Here is a 17,614-nt window from a genome sequence, read left to right on the forward strand (position 1 = left end):
AAACTTAGCCACGGTACTGACTAAGTGTCTGTCACTGAAGAGCAGTTTAATTTGCATATTTAATGCAATCTTAGTTTTACAAATTGCTTAAATTTAGCTCATACTTCCTTGAGTTTATAAAGCTACGGGTCATCTAATCAACATTTTTTTAAATTATGCAGGGATTTGATGCTGACTCCTTCCTTCAGTTCCAGAACATGGAATGAATCTTAAAATTAGACCACAGTCACTCACTCAACATAAATATTTTAATTAAATAGTGCCCACATAGGAATAGAGAGAATAACAGCAGAAGTAGATCATCCAGACTATAGTCTGAAGAAGGGTTTCGGCCCGAAACGTTGCCTATTTCCTTCGCTCCATAGATGCTGCTGCACCCGCTGAGTTTCTCCAGCTTTTTTGTGTACCATCCAGACTATAGATTGGTTTATGCATGAAAGCCAATCATAGTAGAATAGCATCACTAACCCCATCCTACTGTATGATTCATACTAACACCCACTTCCTACATTAGTCAGTCTTTGAAGCGGTCACGATGTACTAACAACTAACGACCTGCTGCTGTACCGTTATAATATGGATACTGATTAAAGATGATCTTGAACTTCAGATTGTGTACTTTGGATATTTACACAGACCTTTAAAATAATCTAGTTCAAGTTTATGATTGATGCTCCCCATATTATAAATTATCCCATTGATTGCTTTAATAGCCAAAAAAAATAATCAATTTCAGTACTGTGTATTGGCTAACTGAGAATACACAGATCTTTAGGACAGAGAAATGCATAGATTTACAACACATTGAAATGCACAGAAATTGATGTAAAGATATACAGTATACGTTGAAATATGCTGTGTGCTACAACTGCAGCTCCAGTCACAGAGCATGATAAAGACTGCTTTACTAGTGCGAAAAAGATCAGCATGGCAAACTGCATGGGGCTTCTTCCAAGGTGCCATTAACAATATGACAAGTAGGACATGGAAAGATCCAAGAAGATTACATGTACTGGAAACCTAGAAACTTTCTTCCTGACCAAGATATCATTGAACTACAAACTATAGACAAACAAAACTTTACTTCAGTGTTGGCAAAAATAGGTAGCCTTCGAGAGTGAAGTTGAGACCTATCTGCAAAATGCACCTCAGAATGAACTGAACTAGGCTAGAATGTCCTTTTGCTGTATTTAACTATTGTTATCCTGAGAAAGTCCTTAATTGGTACATGTGACAATAATCTGACCTTGAAACATTAAGATTCATGCTGCACAAAGCTGCAGAATCAAATGAAATGTGTCCAGGTTCTCAAAACAAGCTGGGAATGAAACTGCATAGGGCTTGACCATCAGTTTGCAGCCATCTTTAGCTACATGTTTTTATGTTAGAGAAAAGCAACCTTGGGCATTCCAGAGAATGCAATCCAAGTCCTTCTGTTAATCATTCAGTACGGGAAACAACCCCACTTTATTTAAATTATCTATAATTTAGAATTTTACATTAAACCTTCGTTCAACTTGTTATCTTCAATTAGGACTGTAAGGAAAGATTTTTGTAGGGAAAACTCAATGTTGACTGCCAATTGAATCTCTTTGAGAAATTATTTGAATTAATTTGGTCATGTCCACATTTCATATTTTGGTCACTTCCACATGGCTATTGACAAGTGCTCAGAAAGTTAGAATTCTACGAACACCATGCAAGTCCCAGAAGTCAGACTTCAGTCACTTTAATTCTCTCCACTTGACATCAAGAAAGTGGAAATAGTAAAAAGCTACCAGTCCAGACAACATCTCAGCTACAATACTTGAGGTTTCTGGTTAGTTGGAAGGAAGGAGTTAAAAGGGAAGGTGGTGTAATAGCTGCACTGTGGAAAAGTGCAAAAAGGAGCAAAAAACAAACCGTTCAAGGAACTCAGCGAGTCAAGCAACACGTTTACAGGGAGGGAATTGATGATGTTTCAGGTCGAGACCTTGCTTCAGCACTGAGAGTGGAGAGGGAAGATAGCCTGTATAAGGCGGAGAGGGGGATGGATTGGACAGGGGCCAGTAGGTGAGAGGTGAACGCAGTGGTGAGAGATGATGGGCAGATAGCCAGGTGGGGGAGTGAGAGGGCGCAGGTTCAAGAATTATTAAAATTCAGAATTAAAATTAAATTCAGAGTTTTGCAGCTTTGGAAATTTTGAATTTCCTGTCCTAAAAGCGTATGAGTATTCACTCAATTGAAAGTTTCAATACAGTTTATCAAGATTTTAAAATTTATTGAGGAATCACAGAAAATTGATTAAATCGACTGGTCTGAGTGAGTGATGGTGTAAGTTTCAAGGTATATTGCTTTCTATCTCTAATATCTCTAATAAAATCTCTAATAACATTTCTAGTCCCCAAGCAAGAAAATATCCCTTAAAAATGGAAAGAATATTTATCTAACTTTTATGCCTTTGAAGGATAAATTAACAGTATTTAAAGCATAAAGATTAGATGCCATCCTGGTGCTGCTGGATTACATCTATGCTAAACAACAATTTAAAAAAGCACACAATGAGCAGAACTAAGCAGCTCCTAACTAATAATCAAAGCTCTGCTGTCCTATGGTATCTCATCATAAACTATCATGAATAGTGAATAGGAAGAGGCAGCTCCGAGCATCACAATCCTCGACTGTGAAAGGACACAAAATGAGTAACACAGATGAGACTGTGAAGCATTTGCAACCAGTTTCAGCCACAAATGCTGTTTCATCTGTTTCCTCCTGAAATCTCTATCACTGTAGAAGCCAGATTAAGCCAATTAAGTGGACATTATCCTGGATATAGAATTGAAATCTTGAGTTTCAGAACCTCTTAAACTGCCCCTTTAACCAAGCTTTTTAATAACATGGAAAATTGGCCGACCAATCTGCCTAAATACTACTTAATTATCCCACAATTATCAGCTGTCACACAAAGATTTTGTCGACCTGCGTGACGCGCAAATGACGCCAAGTGGCCAGTCCCACTTGGGCGTCATTTGCGCGTCACGTAGGTGGTGCACAAAGATTTAGTGAATCCCAAATTCCTGGGGCACCGCGCATGACTGTGCATCACTGCCTACGCCACCACGCCTCACCACGCGCCATGCATGCGTAATGCGCGCGTCGTGACGCATAAATTATGTTGCCTAAATTACGCGTAAATGACGCCCAACTGGGACAGGCCCTTCACTCACCAATAAACTGCTTTTTGATGCCTTGGTTAGATTTTGTTCAGTTCTTCACAGAGTTGGTCCAAACGTGTAATAAAAAGCCAAATTCTTTGATGATGTAAGAGTAGCTGACCTTAACATTAGAGTGTTATTTGACCAAGTCAATGATCCCTGGCAAAATTGTACGTCATACAGAAAACACTCCAATGCTTGGACTTATATTTTGCACAAAAGGAGGTGGTCATGACTATTGTAAGTCAATTATCCCAATCCAAGGATATTGCTGCAGAACGGCCAGAGAAGTATCCTGGGCATGATCATTTTCATAGCATCAATGATCTTTCTTCATCATAAAGTCAGAAGTAGGGACCTTCATTGACGATTGCATAAAGTTCAATTCCATTCGCAGCTCCTCATCAAATGAAATGGAACCTGTCTGCATGTTCCTCAAGTTCCACAACAGTACTCAAAACATTCAACACCATCCAGCCAAAGCTACCCATTTGATTGATACTCCATTTATCACCCTGAAGAAAGGTCTCGGTCCAAAACGTTACGCATTCCTTCTCTCCAGAGATGCTGCTTGTCCTGCTGAGTTACTCCAGCATTTTGTGTCTACCGTCACCCTAAATAATAATCTCCTTTACAATCAGATTATCGTTTACCGTCTACAAATTGCACTGCATACATAAGCCCTGCCCATTTTGACGGCAGCTCCAAATTGTAACTGGTCTACCACCAAAGACATGGACAGCAGGTGCATAGGATCTTCTCCACTTGATAGCTCTTCACTTGGTCACATAGCATCCTGACTAGCAAATACAGTGCATTCAGAAAACATTCAGAACCTTCACTTTTTCCACATTTTGGTACGTTGCAGCCTTATTCTAAAATGGATTCAATTCATTTTTTTAATCATCGATCTACACACAATCTCCCATAATAAAAAAGCAAAAACAGGTGTTTAGAAAATTTTGCAAAGTAATTAAAAAGAAATAACTGAAATATCACATTTACATAACTATTCTGACCCTTTACTCAGAACTTGGTTGAGGCACCTTTGGCAGCGATTACAGCCTCAATTCTTCTTGGGTATGACGCTTCAAGCTTGGCACACCTGTATTTGGGTAATTTCTCCCATTCTTCTCTCCGGATCCTATCAAGCTCCGTCAGGTTGGATGGGGAGTGTCGATGCACAGCTATTTTCAGGTCCCTCCAGAGGTGTTCGATCGGGTTCAAGTCCGGGTTCTGGCTAGGCCACTCAAGGACATTCACAAACTTGTCACGAAGCCACTCCTGCATTGTCTTGGCTGTGTGCTTAGGGTGATTGTCCTGTTGGAAGGTGAACCTCCACCCCAGTCTGAGGTCCAGAACGCTCTGGAGCAGGTTTTCATCAAGGATCACCCTGTACCTTAGGTACACAAAATTGCTGGGGAAACTCAGCGGGTGCAGCAGCATCTATGGAGCGAAGGAAATAGGCGACGTTTCGGGCCGAAACCCTTCTTCAGACTGATGGGGGGTGGGGGAAAGAAAGAAGGAAAAGGGGAGGAGGAGGAGGAGCCCGAGGGCGGGCGGATGGGAGGGTGGGAGGAGACAGCTAGAGGGTTAAGGAAGGGGAGGAGATAGCAAGGGCTAGCCAAATTGGGAGAATTCTATGTTAATGCCATAAGGACGCAAGGTCCCCAGACGGAATATGAGGTGCTGTTCCTCCAATTTCCGCTGTTGCTCACTCTGGCAATGGAGGAGACCCAGGACAGAGAGGTCGGATTGGGAATGGGAGGGGGAGTTGAAGTGCTGAGCCACTGGGAGGTCAGGTAGGTTATTGCGGACTGAGCGGAGGTGTTCGGCGAAACGATCGCCCAACCTACGCTTGGTCTCACCGATGTAAATCAGCTGACATCTAGAGCAGCGGATGCAGTAGATGAGGTTGGAGGAGATACAGGTGAACCTACCTGACCTCCCGGTGGCTCAGCACTTCAACTCCCCCTCCCTTTCCCAATCCGACCTCTCTGTCCTGGGTCTCCTCCATTGCCAGAGTGAGCAACAGCGGAAATTGGAGGAACAGCACCTCATATTCCGTCTGGGGACCTTGCGTCCTTATGGCATTAACATACAATTCTCCCAATTTGGCTAGCCCTTGCTGTCTCCTCCCCTTCCTTAACCCTCTAGCTGTCTCCTCCCACCCTCCCATCCGCCCGCCCTCGGGCTCCTCCTCCTCCTCCCCTTTTCCTTCTTTCTTTCCCCCCCCCCCCCATCAGTCTGAAGAAGGGTTTCGGCCCGAAACGTCGCCTATTTCCTTCGCTCCCTAGATGCTGCGGCACCCGCTGAGTTTCCCCAGCAATTTTGTGTACCTTCGATATTCCAGCATCTGCAGTTCCCTTTTGATCACCCTGTACCTTGCTCCGTTCTTCTTTCCCTTGATCTTAACTTCTCTCCCAGTTCCTACCGCCGAAAAACTTCCCCACAGCATGATGCTGCCACCACCATGCTTCACCATAGGCATGGTATTGGCCAGGTGATGAGCGGTGCCTGGTTTCCTCCAGACGTGACACTTGGCATTCAAGCCAAAGAGTTCAATCTTAGTTTCATCAGACCAGAGAATCTTGTTTCTCATGCCTTTTGGCAAACTTCAAGCGGACTGCAATCTGCCTTTTACTGAGGAGTAGCTTCCGTCTGGCCACTCTACCATAAAGGCCAGATTGGTGGAGTGCTGCAGATATAGTTGTCCTTCTGGAAGGTTCTCCCATCTCCGCAGAGGAACTCTGCAGCTCTGTCAGAGAGACCATCGGGTTCTTGGTCACCTCCCTGACCAAGGCCCTTCTCCCCTGATTGCTCAGTTTGGCCGGGCGGCCAGCTCTATGAAGAGTCCTGGTGGCTCCAAGGGTCTTCCATTTAAGAATGATGAAGGCCACTGTGCTCTTTGGGACTTGCTCTCAAGGATAATAAATGGAAACAGGATGAACCTAAGCTCAAATTTGAGTGCCATAGCAAAGGGTCTGAATACTTATGTAAATGTGATATTTCAGTAATTTATTTTTAATTACTTTGTAAAAATTTCTAAACATCTGTTTTCGCTTCTTCATTCTGGGGTATTGTGTGTAGATTGATGATACAAAAATGAATTTTAAATGAATCCATTTTAAAATAAGGCTGTAACGTAACAAAATGAGGAAAAAGTGAAGGGGTCTGAATACTTTCCACTGTATATTGCTATTCCTTTGGAACGGGTGGTTTAATATCTGAAATACACCAATGAGTATTCCAGGAATACACTAGAAGGGCTGCCGCACTTTTAGGAGGTGGGAACTTACATTTTCCTGAGAGCATTTGGGTGTGGACAATTAATGCCAGCTTTGCTGAAGATGTCAAACTCAAAAAAGTGTTTATCATTAATGAATTTATTTTTCACTCAATTCAATGAACATTACTTTATAATTTGAAAATAATTTCACTAATTCTCTCACAATTGAATAAAGAAAACTGGAGACAGCTTTTGAGGCAGGAACCCATAGCTTAGGATAAATGTTTTTTTAATTTCCATCACAAATTCCTGAAATTTCTGTCTCAATGGCAATGCTCAGAAATGCCAGAGAACAATCCTCCAGTTGATTCCAAACTGCCAATATTGGAGAATATTTGGTCCTTATGAAGAAATGCTTCAGGGTGAGAAACAGTACTGTCTGCTTTAGAAATAGCAGCATTCCCTTGATCAGATAATTTGCATAATTTATTTAATTTATTTAATAAAGTTTTATCGTATCGTAATTTACAGAGGGAATGAGTATTCAATGTAAATTAATGATCTCATTATTCCATACTCTTAATATTTTCCTATAGCCTGATGCATGCATGGTGACTTGTCAAAGGTCTTCTCAATATATCACCCTTATATTACAAGCACTGTATATCACTTTCCCCAGTAATGTTGCAGTGAAATATAACTAAGAAAATCCATTTTTTTAGTAACTTAATTCAGCAAGTCACAAAAAAGTATTAATCGACTTTAATTACAGATTAAAATTTGAGAAGTAAATTGTTCATACAATCAGTACCTACTCACATCAAAATCCAACAGGCAAATTCGGTTAATAATTCCTGTAATAGGTGTGAATGCCAAAAGATAAAATAATGTATACTTTACCTATTTCACTGAAGTTCAGACCTCCAGGCTTCAAATGTGACTTGAAATTTCCCCTGTGTACTCTGATTATAGGAACAGATACTGTATCTGGACATTCAAAGTGCTTAGGCGCAGACAGCTCTATGGTGTAGTCAACACATCTTGGATTTTTGCAATATTTTCCAGGGGAGTGAGATATTTTTAGCTGTTCAAATAAAATGTGAAAATTATTTTTGTTAATTTCTATATGAACTATTCAAAAATTCACTTGTGAAAAATGAAACATTTACTATTTATCTATTGTGATATTTCTTCTCGTGTAGAAAAAGATAAAACCTACATCTGCTCAGTGGTGCAAAACTTTAGACCATAGATTTTAGACTTTAGAAATACAGTGTGGAAACAGGCCCTTCGGCTCACCGACCAGCGATCACCCTGTACCCGAACACTATGGACACTTTACAATTTTTACTAAAGAAAAAATTAACCTATAAACCTATAAACCTGCATGTGTTTGGAGTGTGGGAGGAACCAGGAGCACCCGGAGAAAACCCACGCTGTCACAGGGTTGACGCATAAACTTCATACAGACAGCACCTGTATTCAGGATTGAACCCGGGTCTCTGGCGCTGTAATACTTCACATCTACTTCAGCTATAACTCATACTCCTGCCAGCTGCAGAAGTTTTCAGATGACTCTGCAAATGTGGGCTGCATCAGTGAGGGGAGGGAAGCTGAATACAAAGGTGTAGTCATTTACTTTGTTGAGTGGTGTGGGCAGAATCACCGGCAGCTAAACACCGACAAGACTAAGGAGTTAGTGGTGGACTTTAGGTGAAGAGGAACACACCTGTCTCCTGTCTCCATCAATGCTGTGGATGTGCAATTTACCAGGGTGTACAAATACTTTGAAGTGTACCTGTGCAGTAAACTGGACTAGTCCAGGAACGCTGAGGCCCTGTACAAGAAGGGTCAGAGCCAGTTGTGCTTTTTGAGAAGGCTCCGCTACTTCAAAGTCTAAATTGAATTGAATAAATTTTATTTGCCAAGTATGTATACATACAAGGAATTTGCCTTGGTGCTTTGCTCGCAAGGATAACAACATGATATACAGTAGACAATTAAAAATAAAACATTATAATTTAAATATGTGAAGAATAAAATAAAATACCAGAGCAAAAGGAGGCTGTTGAGTGGAGCTACTGCTTGTGGAAAAAAAGTGTTTTTATGTCTGACTATGGTGGCTTTGACAGTCCAGAGTTGCCTCCCAGAGGGAAGAACTTCAAAGAGTATGTGGCCAGGGTGAGAGGGGTCAGAGATGATCTTGCTCACTCGCTTCGTGGCCCTTGCAGTGTCAATGGGGAGAAGGTTGCAGCCGACAACCTTCTCAGCTGATCGAACAATACGTTGCAGCCTCCAGATGTCATGCTTGGTGGCTGAGCCAAACCAGACCATGATGTAGAAGGTGAGGACAAACTCTATGATGGCAGTATAAAACTGGACCAACATTGCCTGTAGCAGATTGTGTTTTCTCAACTGCCGCAGGAAGTACATTCTCTGTTAGGCCTTTTTGACTGTGGAGTCGATAGTGGCCTTCCATTTTAGGTCCCTGGAGATGATGGTTCCAAGGAACTTAAATTACTCCAAAGATCTGACTGTGGAGTTGTTGATGGTGAGTGGGGAGGGGGAGCTCTCCTAAAGTCTACAATCAATTCCACTGTCTTAAGAGCATTGAGCTCCAGGTTGTTGCGATGGCACCAGGACGCCAGCTGTGTCACTTCCTATCTGTAGGCAGATTCCTCCCCATCCTGGATCAGTCCAATCAGGGTTGTGTCGTCCGCAAACTTGAAAAGCTTGACAGAGGAGTCAGTGAAGGTGCAGTCGTTGGTGCAGAAAGAGTAAAGGAGGGGGGGGGGGGGGGGGGGGGGGGGAGTACGCAGCCTTGCGGTGCTCCTATGCTGAGGGTCAGCAGGTCCAAGATGTACTTTCCCAGCCTCACATGCTGCTTCCTGTCTGTCAGGAAGCTGGTGATCCATTGACAGCGGGGTTTAGGCACAGTCAACTGGGAGAGTTTGGAGTGTAGTAGCTCTGGCACAATGGTGTTGAATGCAGAGCTAAAATCCACAAACAAAATCCTTGCATAGGTCTAGGTGCTCAAGGATGAAGTGCAGGCCGAGGTTGACTGCGTCATCCACTGATCTATTGGCCCAGTATGCAAACTGCAGGGGGTCCAGCTGGGGGTTTGTGATACTTTTCAGGTGGGCCAGCACAAGTCTTTCAAGGCTTTTCATGATTACAGAGGTCAGTGCGACAAGTCTGTAGTCATTAAGGCTAGTAATCCTTCGCTTTTTGGGTCAAGTAGGATGCTGCAGATGTTCTACCAATCGGTTGTAGCCAGTGTCATCTTCTTCGCTGTTGTCTGCTGGGGCAGCAGGGCGAAGGCCAAGGACACCGACAAACTCATCAAGAAGACTGATTCCGACTTGGGGGCAGAGTTGGATTCTTGGGAGGCGGTCTTGGAGGGGAGGATGCCGCTCAAATTGCAGAGCCATTGTGCCGCTCCCAAAAAACCTTTTCTTTTACACATTCCCTTGTCATTGGGAGCCCAAACAGCGTTAGCAAGTGGCGCAACAATTCACTTGCACTTTTTACAATAATGCAGATCAGATGACCACTCTGCAGAGCACCTGAATTTAATCCAACATATCTGTTCAATTTGTTCCAATTTGCCCAATTCATCTATGTCCCATTCTGATCTAAATAACCTTTTTTTTTAAAGCAGTATGAAAATGGCTAATTTGAAAAGGAGGAAAAATGTTTTGGCAGAGGAACTACCCATTGTCTCCTATCCTGCAACTGCTAACGAGGCCACCAATGCTGAACTGACATAAGAACTCATTTAAGTACTGCATCCTCACCATTATATATCTTTATGTAACCTTTACCTCTACACTATCAAACTGCTAATCGAATTTGCAGTCAAAATTTCCTCCATTTAAACAATGAAAAGATTAAATTATTGTTATTAGGTTGTTACCACTGATCTTCAGATGTTATACCCTTTCCATCACAAAGTCTTGTTTCAATTTTGCTATCTAATCTGTCTCTTATTTTCACAGCATACCTGCTGCTGCTGAAACTATCATAGATTCCAGAATTGGTTCTGCAAATGCACATCAGCCCTCTTGTCACCTTCCACTCTTGCTGAATTTATACAAAATTGTTATTGTTTCTCACCTATATCCAGAATGACGCACCATATCATTCATCTATACTGGCCTTGTCCTAATTTCAAAGTTCTCCGCAGCTCGCAAACAGGGAAGCTGGGACTTATGGATAGTTGGGCAAACTGATATTGGACAAGTGGAGGGGTTAATCTCCTTCAGAACTAGCTGGGTCAGACAAATAGCCTGAACTTGTAGATTGATGAGTGTATGGAAGAATAGGTTCTACTGACCACATACAGGACTATTGGTCAGTGACTGAATATTCCACATAAGTATCAGTCCAGGGAAAGGTAGACAATGGAGAGATTGAGTGAATGGAGCTTTGTTAGCTTTCCTGTACCATATTTAGAGGGTTGCTTTTGGTGCCTTGCCTAAACCTATTATCCTTTGAGGTGACACATAGTGGCCCTCTCACCTTGCCACCCAATTGGTCAGGCTAAGAGAAGTTTCTGGAAGGCCACAGTAAGGGCATACCTAGCCACCCATCAGCAAGCCAGGGCAATGATTTCTGCACCTGGCGACCAATGTTATCTCCATTTTGTTGCCAGCGATAACGCCACCTGGTGGCCAGCATTGCAGAAGCTGCACAGCAGCCAGTGAGGGCAGAGAGAACTGCAGATCCAAAGGACAAAAGGGCTCCTGCCAAGGGAGTGAAGACATCATCGGCACCACGTGAGGTAGGAGACCAACCCTGGTGAAGAGCAGAGAACCGTGGACTTCGGGAGACACTTGTGACTAGTCCCAAGCCCCTTAAATTTCTTCCCCCCAACCCCCATCCTCAGATTCCTGACTCCTGACTAATTGATTCAAACATCCTAAATGGCATTTCACTCCCTTCCAAACTATCTTGAAAATATACGCATTCCTTTGATTCTGCCTCTTCACCAGTGTGCTGTTGAAATCACACAAGTGAGAGCGTAACAGGCAAAAGATTGCATGATCAACATCCATACCTCAGAGTCGTGCAACACAATTGTTGCAACTGAAGCTCGGACACTACTGCTTTCCAATGTCCCAGCAACCTTTCTGCGTTTGTATTCTATTTCTGACATCCACCGCTGTCCTACAATTGCCAGAGCTTTTTCTCTGGCTTCATTTATCAATGGGATTTTCAATACTTGATCAAAGGAACAGGCAATATTGCATTTGTAGTACATAATGACTTGTGATGTATTCTTATCATCTGCAACAAAACAAATTGTGGGGAAATAGAAGTTAATAATGAATAGCATAACAATAGGATTTAAAAAAATATATATTACAAAAGAGTTAACTAGCACAACAAATCTCTCCCTCTCGATGATTTGAATAGCTACCCACCTGCTCATCATGAGCACAAATCCCATTTTATTAGAAACATATCTTCTCAACGGCAGTGGAAGTTTACAACAAAAATTGCATTAATAATGTTGTTCAGGAACTTGAACTAGCCAAGTTTCTCAGAAGAGCTTCCTGTGGACATTTTGTTGTGGTAATGACTTTGATTTACACAGCAAAAATAGTTTCATCAGCTTTCTCAAAACGCATATTTAGAGGTTCTTCTTCTTCTTGCGTATGGCGTGCACAGCCTAAAGTTGTAGGACAACTTGTTCTATTTGATCTCATTTGATTGTGCATGCCGGGTTGATTGCATTCGTCGAAACAGGGCGGACCACGTGAAGGTTCCAATCTTCTACCCCATATTTAGAGCTTCAGGTAACAGAACAAACAATGGAATTTAGAAAGTGGAAAACAGTGCGAAAAAAGTGACAGTGGATTAAATACAATAAACAAACTGCAAGAGGAACTCAGCAGGTCAGGTAGCATCTGTGGAGGGAAACAGACATGGACATTTGCGGTTGGGACCCTTCTTTAATGTATGCCTACTCTTGTGTATGCATTTATCACTTTGCATTGTTAGTAGTCAGTTAGTGATAGTATAATATTAATTTTGAATTAGAATAATTTTTATTAATTTAATAATCTTGATAGATCTTTCCCACTCAGGTAAATGAATGACCAGATAACAGACTATGGAGTATTATTTTATTTTTATGTTGCAAGTGGGGTTAATAAAGTTAGGCACTGACCAAGAAATTAAGAAGAATGACGCCCTTTAACATCATCACAATTTACCTCTTAGAATAGAATAAATGTAAAGTAACATCAATGTGTTAACTTGTGACAATAATGTTAACTGTTAATTGTTCATCTTAATGTAGAGCTTAAAATTATAATATTTAGAGAGATATGGGCCAAGTCCAGAAAAGTGAATTAGCAAAGGCGAGCATCTTATACAGCATAGATGGGTTGGGCAGAAGGGCCTGCTTCTGTGCTGAACAACTTTATGAATCTATTTGTGGTGAAAATTAACAAAGCAATAACTAAAAATAAATTCCTTAATATGTAGCAAAGTCTTTCGATTTCATTCGCTTATTTACTGCAAGATTATTGGAGTTTAACAAGTGAAAAGCTAAAGAGTTTTTATTTATTAACTTGTACTGCAGCATAAAGACATAAATTCTACTCATTGCCAAGGATGAAGTAAATATAGATAACTGCACATTTCAATGGCTGCTCGCAGGGCAAGATAATTTAATATTTCATGCACGTAGATCTTTTCAGGCCAGTAAGCTCAACAATAATGATCTCATGAGCTGCTTTAAGACATAACTGCATTTTCTCTCTGAAACAAATTAAGCAAAGCATTTTTTCTGGATAATTGTATTAAAAATATTTTGCAAATTATTTTTTATTTTAATATGCAACTTGTTCCCACACGTATAAATGTAAAATTCATAATGGCAAACACACTATATTACAAACTAAAATATGATATTTGGCTATTATGCACATGGTAGAAATCCCTAAAGTTATATTTATCATGTTTTATGTGATAAAGATGACAACATGGGGTCCAAAATTAATTTTGGATAGCAGAGCAATAATAAATCAACTGCCTGTTTCACAGTTTGCCAATTATCTTTTCCACTGCATTGCCAGTTTGGTTTCACAGCCCACGTGAATTTCCTTGTTTTCACATCATAATTAGACAGAAATTGTTTTCTCTGTTTCAACTGAACAGATGCAACAAGAAATCAATATCTACAGTACCTGAAGCAAAGCAATGGTTCTGTATTGCACGAGAACTAAGCACTTGTAGTCCTGTGGCGGGTAATGGTATACTACCAGTTCCTTCAAGACAGTACGCAAATTCACCGACCTGTAAAATAAATCAGAATGTATCAGTGATAAAAGCTGGTGGGGGGAAATAACAACCAATTTAAAAGGGTATTTCTGGAAGTGTACATTATTACAATGAATGTTAATGTTTTGAGTATAACTTATTATTAGAAGTTGAGAAGGTACTGACAATCCTGAGGCATGAGAACCACTTTATGGATATGGCCTTAAATAATGCAACATATACAGTATAACAATTTCACAAAATGAAACATTTCTATTGTCAAGTCCCACATCAGAGTAGTAAGATCAAATTTATACTGAAGCTTCAAAGCAGTGTATTGTCAGGACTCCAACTTTCAGATGAAATATTAAACAAGAAATCAGCTCAACATTAAAGACCCAAAGATACTATATTCAGATGCCAAGGAGAGTTGTCTTCAACAGGAGCAAGTCCTGAGTCAGGTCTGAAAGTCCATTCATATTAGTCTTGCAAGTCAGAGCCTCCGCTTAGAATTCTAGATTGGCATGTAGCTGGAGAACCGCACTTCGTGAGTGCAGATAGATGGTTAATGCAAGGGTTGTGAAACCTATTGAAATCTTACAGTCAATAAAAGACTACTTAATCATATTAACTGGTTTAATGATTACCAAAGCCTTGGTGGCTCATGATGATGCCCAAATCTTGTGGAACTCTTCCACCATTTCTTCTGTGTCAGAAGTGCAATCAAAAAATCAAATGCCAAAAAAATGCTGTAACAGGTCATTTATTTCTGTGCTGGTTGTAGAATCCAAATATGTATGTTTTCCCACAAAGGATTAGGAATTTGCAATTATGAAAAATGCTATAAAAAAAAACCAATACTTGCTCAGCTAAAGTAATCTACAACAGGAGATGCATTTGACAATTTGAATTCACCTTTTCTATTTTAAACGTTTCTTTATTTGTTCATTTGTTTTCATTTAAAATGTTTGAATAATAGTGGTATCATCTATGTCACAACTTTAATTTAACAGTGGGGGAGGGGGAGTTGCACGCTAGTAGATTCCTGGTGATCTGTCAATGTGGGAGGTGTCTGCAGTTCAAGATTAGTGCTGAAGCTGCCATCTTGTTCCCCTCCACTTCCAATAACCCCTACCCCCTCCCAATTACCACACTCATTCTCATGAAAATTTGACTTTCTTTCCAGTTGCAATTGAATAATAAATCGCACTTTTACTTGAGAGAGAATAATTTGCATGATTCTCGGAGAAGAGCAGGAGATTGGGGCAAACAGGATTGCTCTACTAGAACCCTGAAATGGTTGAATCTACTCTATTATGTCAAAACAATTCTATAATTCTTTGTTTTTGCTCCCCTCTCCTAATTCCAACCTAATCATGAGCTGGTGCGTCCTACCTTTATTGACTCCATGGGTCTCCTGCTACAACTTCCTGTCACTCCCGCCCCTCCCATCCCCCCCTTGCAGTTTGGCTGGTAGCATGGGAATTGTCAGTGATAATCTACAATGGATTAAGTAACTCCCTGCCATTTAGAGTCATAGAGCTACACAGCACAGAAACAGGCCGATCAGACCAACCTATCCATGCTAAATAAGTTAGTTAAATGAGCTCATCCTACATGCCTGTGCTTGTGGTATATCTCTAAAAAAATTATATTTACGGAGCTTTCTAAGTGTCTATCAAATGTTGTAATCATACATTCCTCTACAACTTCCTCTGGTACCTCCAGCGGACTACCAGATTTCTGTGTTAAATGTCAACTTTCAAGTCCATTTTAAATGCATGTCCTCTCATCTTAAACCTAGGCCCTCTAATTTTAGACTCCCTTACCCTGGGGAAATCTGCTGCTATTCACTTTATCCATCCCACTCCTGGTTTTATATACCTCTGTAAGATCACCTCTCAGCCTCTTAAGCTTCAAGAAAAATCCTAGCCTATTCAACCATTCTCCAGAATCGTTAATCAAGCTAAAGTAAATAATAGAAGTGAAAATGAAAATTGAACATAAAAACTACAGAATACAAAAAAATCCAAAGAGTGGCTGGAAAGTACCATGATGAGGAATTTTAAACTGTTCACTAAAACAGTTTAAAAAAATTCAAATTAATCAGGAGAGTGAAAGGATGTCAGAGATACCAAATGAAAATTTTACCACAGTTTTCTATGTGTATGAAATTAACTAAGAAACATATTAAAACACCAAAACAATTAAAAAACATTTAAATTTGATGTAATCCTTTGCTGCTGTATCCTCCATTGTAATCACTGGAGTGTGCCCAAGCCTGGGGCAATGCCTAGATTCCTCATGGTAAGAATTGAGGAATTACTTCCATAATACGCTTCCATACAGGGGTGTGGGGTACGGGGTGGCGCCGTACAATGGTAGCCTCGCCAACAGTTTGTCTTGTCCTTTACTTTCTTTGTTATTTTTAGTATCTTGTTAAATATATGTTTTGTTGTATCTTTAGCTTTGTATTATGTGTGGGTGGGGGAAATTTTTTGAATCTCTTTCCTCGGAGGAGATGAAATATTTTTCCGTATCGTATCTCCGTCTGCACTACGGCCTAACATTGAGGAGCTGGCGGCCTCTTGCTGGGGATCGACGTTTGGAGTTCCAACCGCGGGAGCCTGCAGATTTAACTTTGTGGAGCTGGCGGTCCCTTTGTCAGAGATCGACCTCGAGAGCTCCAACACCGGGAGCCTGCGGACTTAACATCGTGGAACTCGTGTTCCCTTGGTTAGGGACCGACTTCGGGAGCTCCAATCGCAGGAGCTTCGACCGCCCCGATCGTGGGAGCTTTGATCGCCCTGACGCGGGGATTTCGATCGACGACTGCAGGAGCTTCAATCCGACTGCAGATGGTTTGGCTGCCCCGTCCGCAGGAGAATAAGGAGGAAAGAAGATTGGACTTTATTGCCTTCCATCACAGTGAGGAATGTGGGGGAGCCGCTGTGGTGGATGTTTATGTTAACTTTTATGTAGTTGTGTGTCTTGTTGCTTTTTTCTGGTGTGACTGTATGATAAATCTAATTTCACAGTTCCTTAAATGGTACACGTGACAATAAAGGACCATTGAACCATTGAACACTCAGAACATATTGGTAAAACAACTAACCAAGACTTTGGGACATCTAGTAAACCAGACGCTCCAGTCAGTTACATGGAGAAATGTTAGGTAACTACTGACAAAAATTGGGCCATAGATTTTACTACTTATTGCATCAATAGTGAATAGGTTTATGTTTAAGATCTTAAGTAAAAGAAAAAAAAGTCAGAAGGAATATCTTATATCCCATCTATATCCGCTTTTAAAGTTATATGAGACTAGGGAACGTGGCTTTATGGTGAAAGGGGCAATGTTTAAAGGAGATGTGCAAGACAAGTTTATTTTACACAGAGGGTGGCGAGTGCCTAGAACAGCTGCCAAGAATAGTGGTGGAGGCAGATACAGTAGTGATGTCTGAAATAGGCACATGGATATACAAAGAATAGAGGGATGTGGTTTTCTTATGCAGGCAAAGGAGATTAGTTTAACACGCATTGTGGGCATGTTCCTGTTCTATGTTCTATGTTCTGATCTATGTGTTCTGTCATGAGCAGAGAATTTGATTGTCAAAGTTCCTTTTGAAACAAAAAATCGGTAACTTGATTTATTATTTTTGTAATGGTTGTTGGCTGTTTCATACACTGATCTACACCTGCTCTGCTGATGCATTTTCCCTTCAGACATGTGCCAAATGCAAAATTATTATTTCAGATTTCTTAAACTGAATAAATATTAATGCTCATCTTCCAATACTCAGACTGAATAAGTCAAAAGAAACTGGTTTTAATTTTATTTCAGTTATTAAAATTCCTTGAAGTTACATCAAAACTTGATTTTATTAATTCTGCTGTAAAATCTGATGATGAACCAAAC

The 17,614-nt window shown here is 40.8% G+C and overlaps 1 protein-coding gene across 1 annotated transcript in view; it reads right to left on the reverse strand.

Annotated features, from left to right (window-relative positions):
* Nucleotides 1–17,614, reverse strand: part of cfap47 (cilia and flagella associated protein 47) — a 433,070-nt gene that overhangs the window by 243,975 nt on the left and 171,481 nt on the right. The window contains exons 42-44 of the mRNA XM_033032292.1: nt 13,623–13,731; nt 11,483–11,712; nt 7,324–7,507 (exon numbers count right to left, since the gene is read on the reverse strand). Of these exons, the coding sequence (XP_032888183.1) occupies nt 7,324–7,507; nt 11,483–11,712; nt 13,623–13,731 (523 nt within the window). The remainder of the gene's footprint in view (nt 1–7,323; nt 7,508–11,482; nt 11,713–13,622; nt 13,732–17,614) is intronic.

Source organism: Amblyraja radiata, chromosome 14 (assembly GCF_010909765.2).
Source record: "Amblyraja radiata isolate CabotCenter1 chromosome 14, sAmbRad1.1.pri, whole genome shotgun sequence".
In the NCBI taxonomy this organism is placed as follows: Eukaryota; Metazoa; Chordata; class Chondrichthyes; order Rajiformes; family Rajidae; genus Amblyraja; species Amblyraja radiata.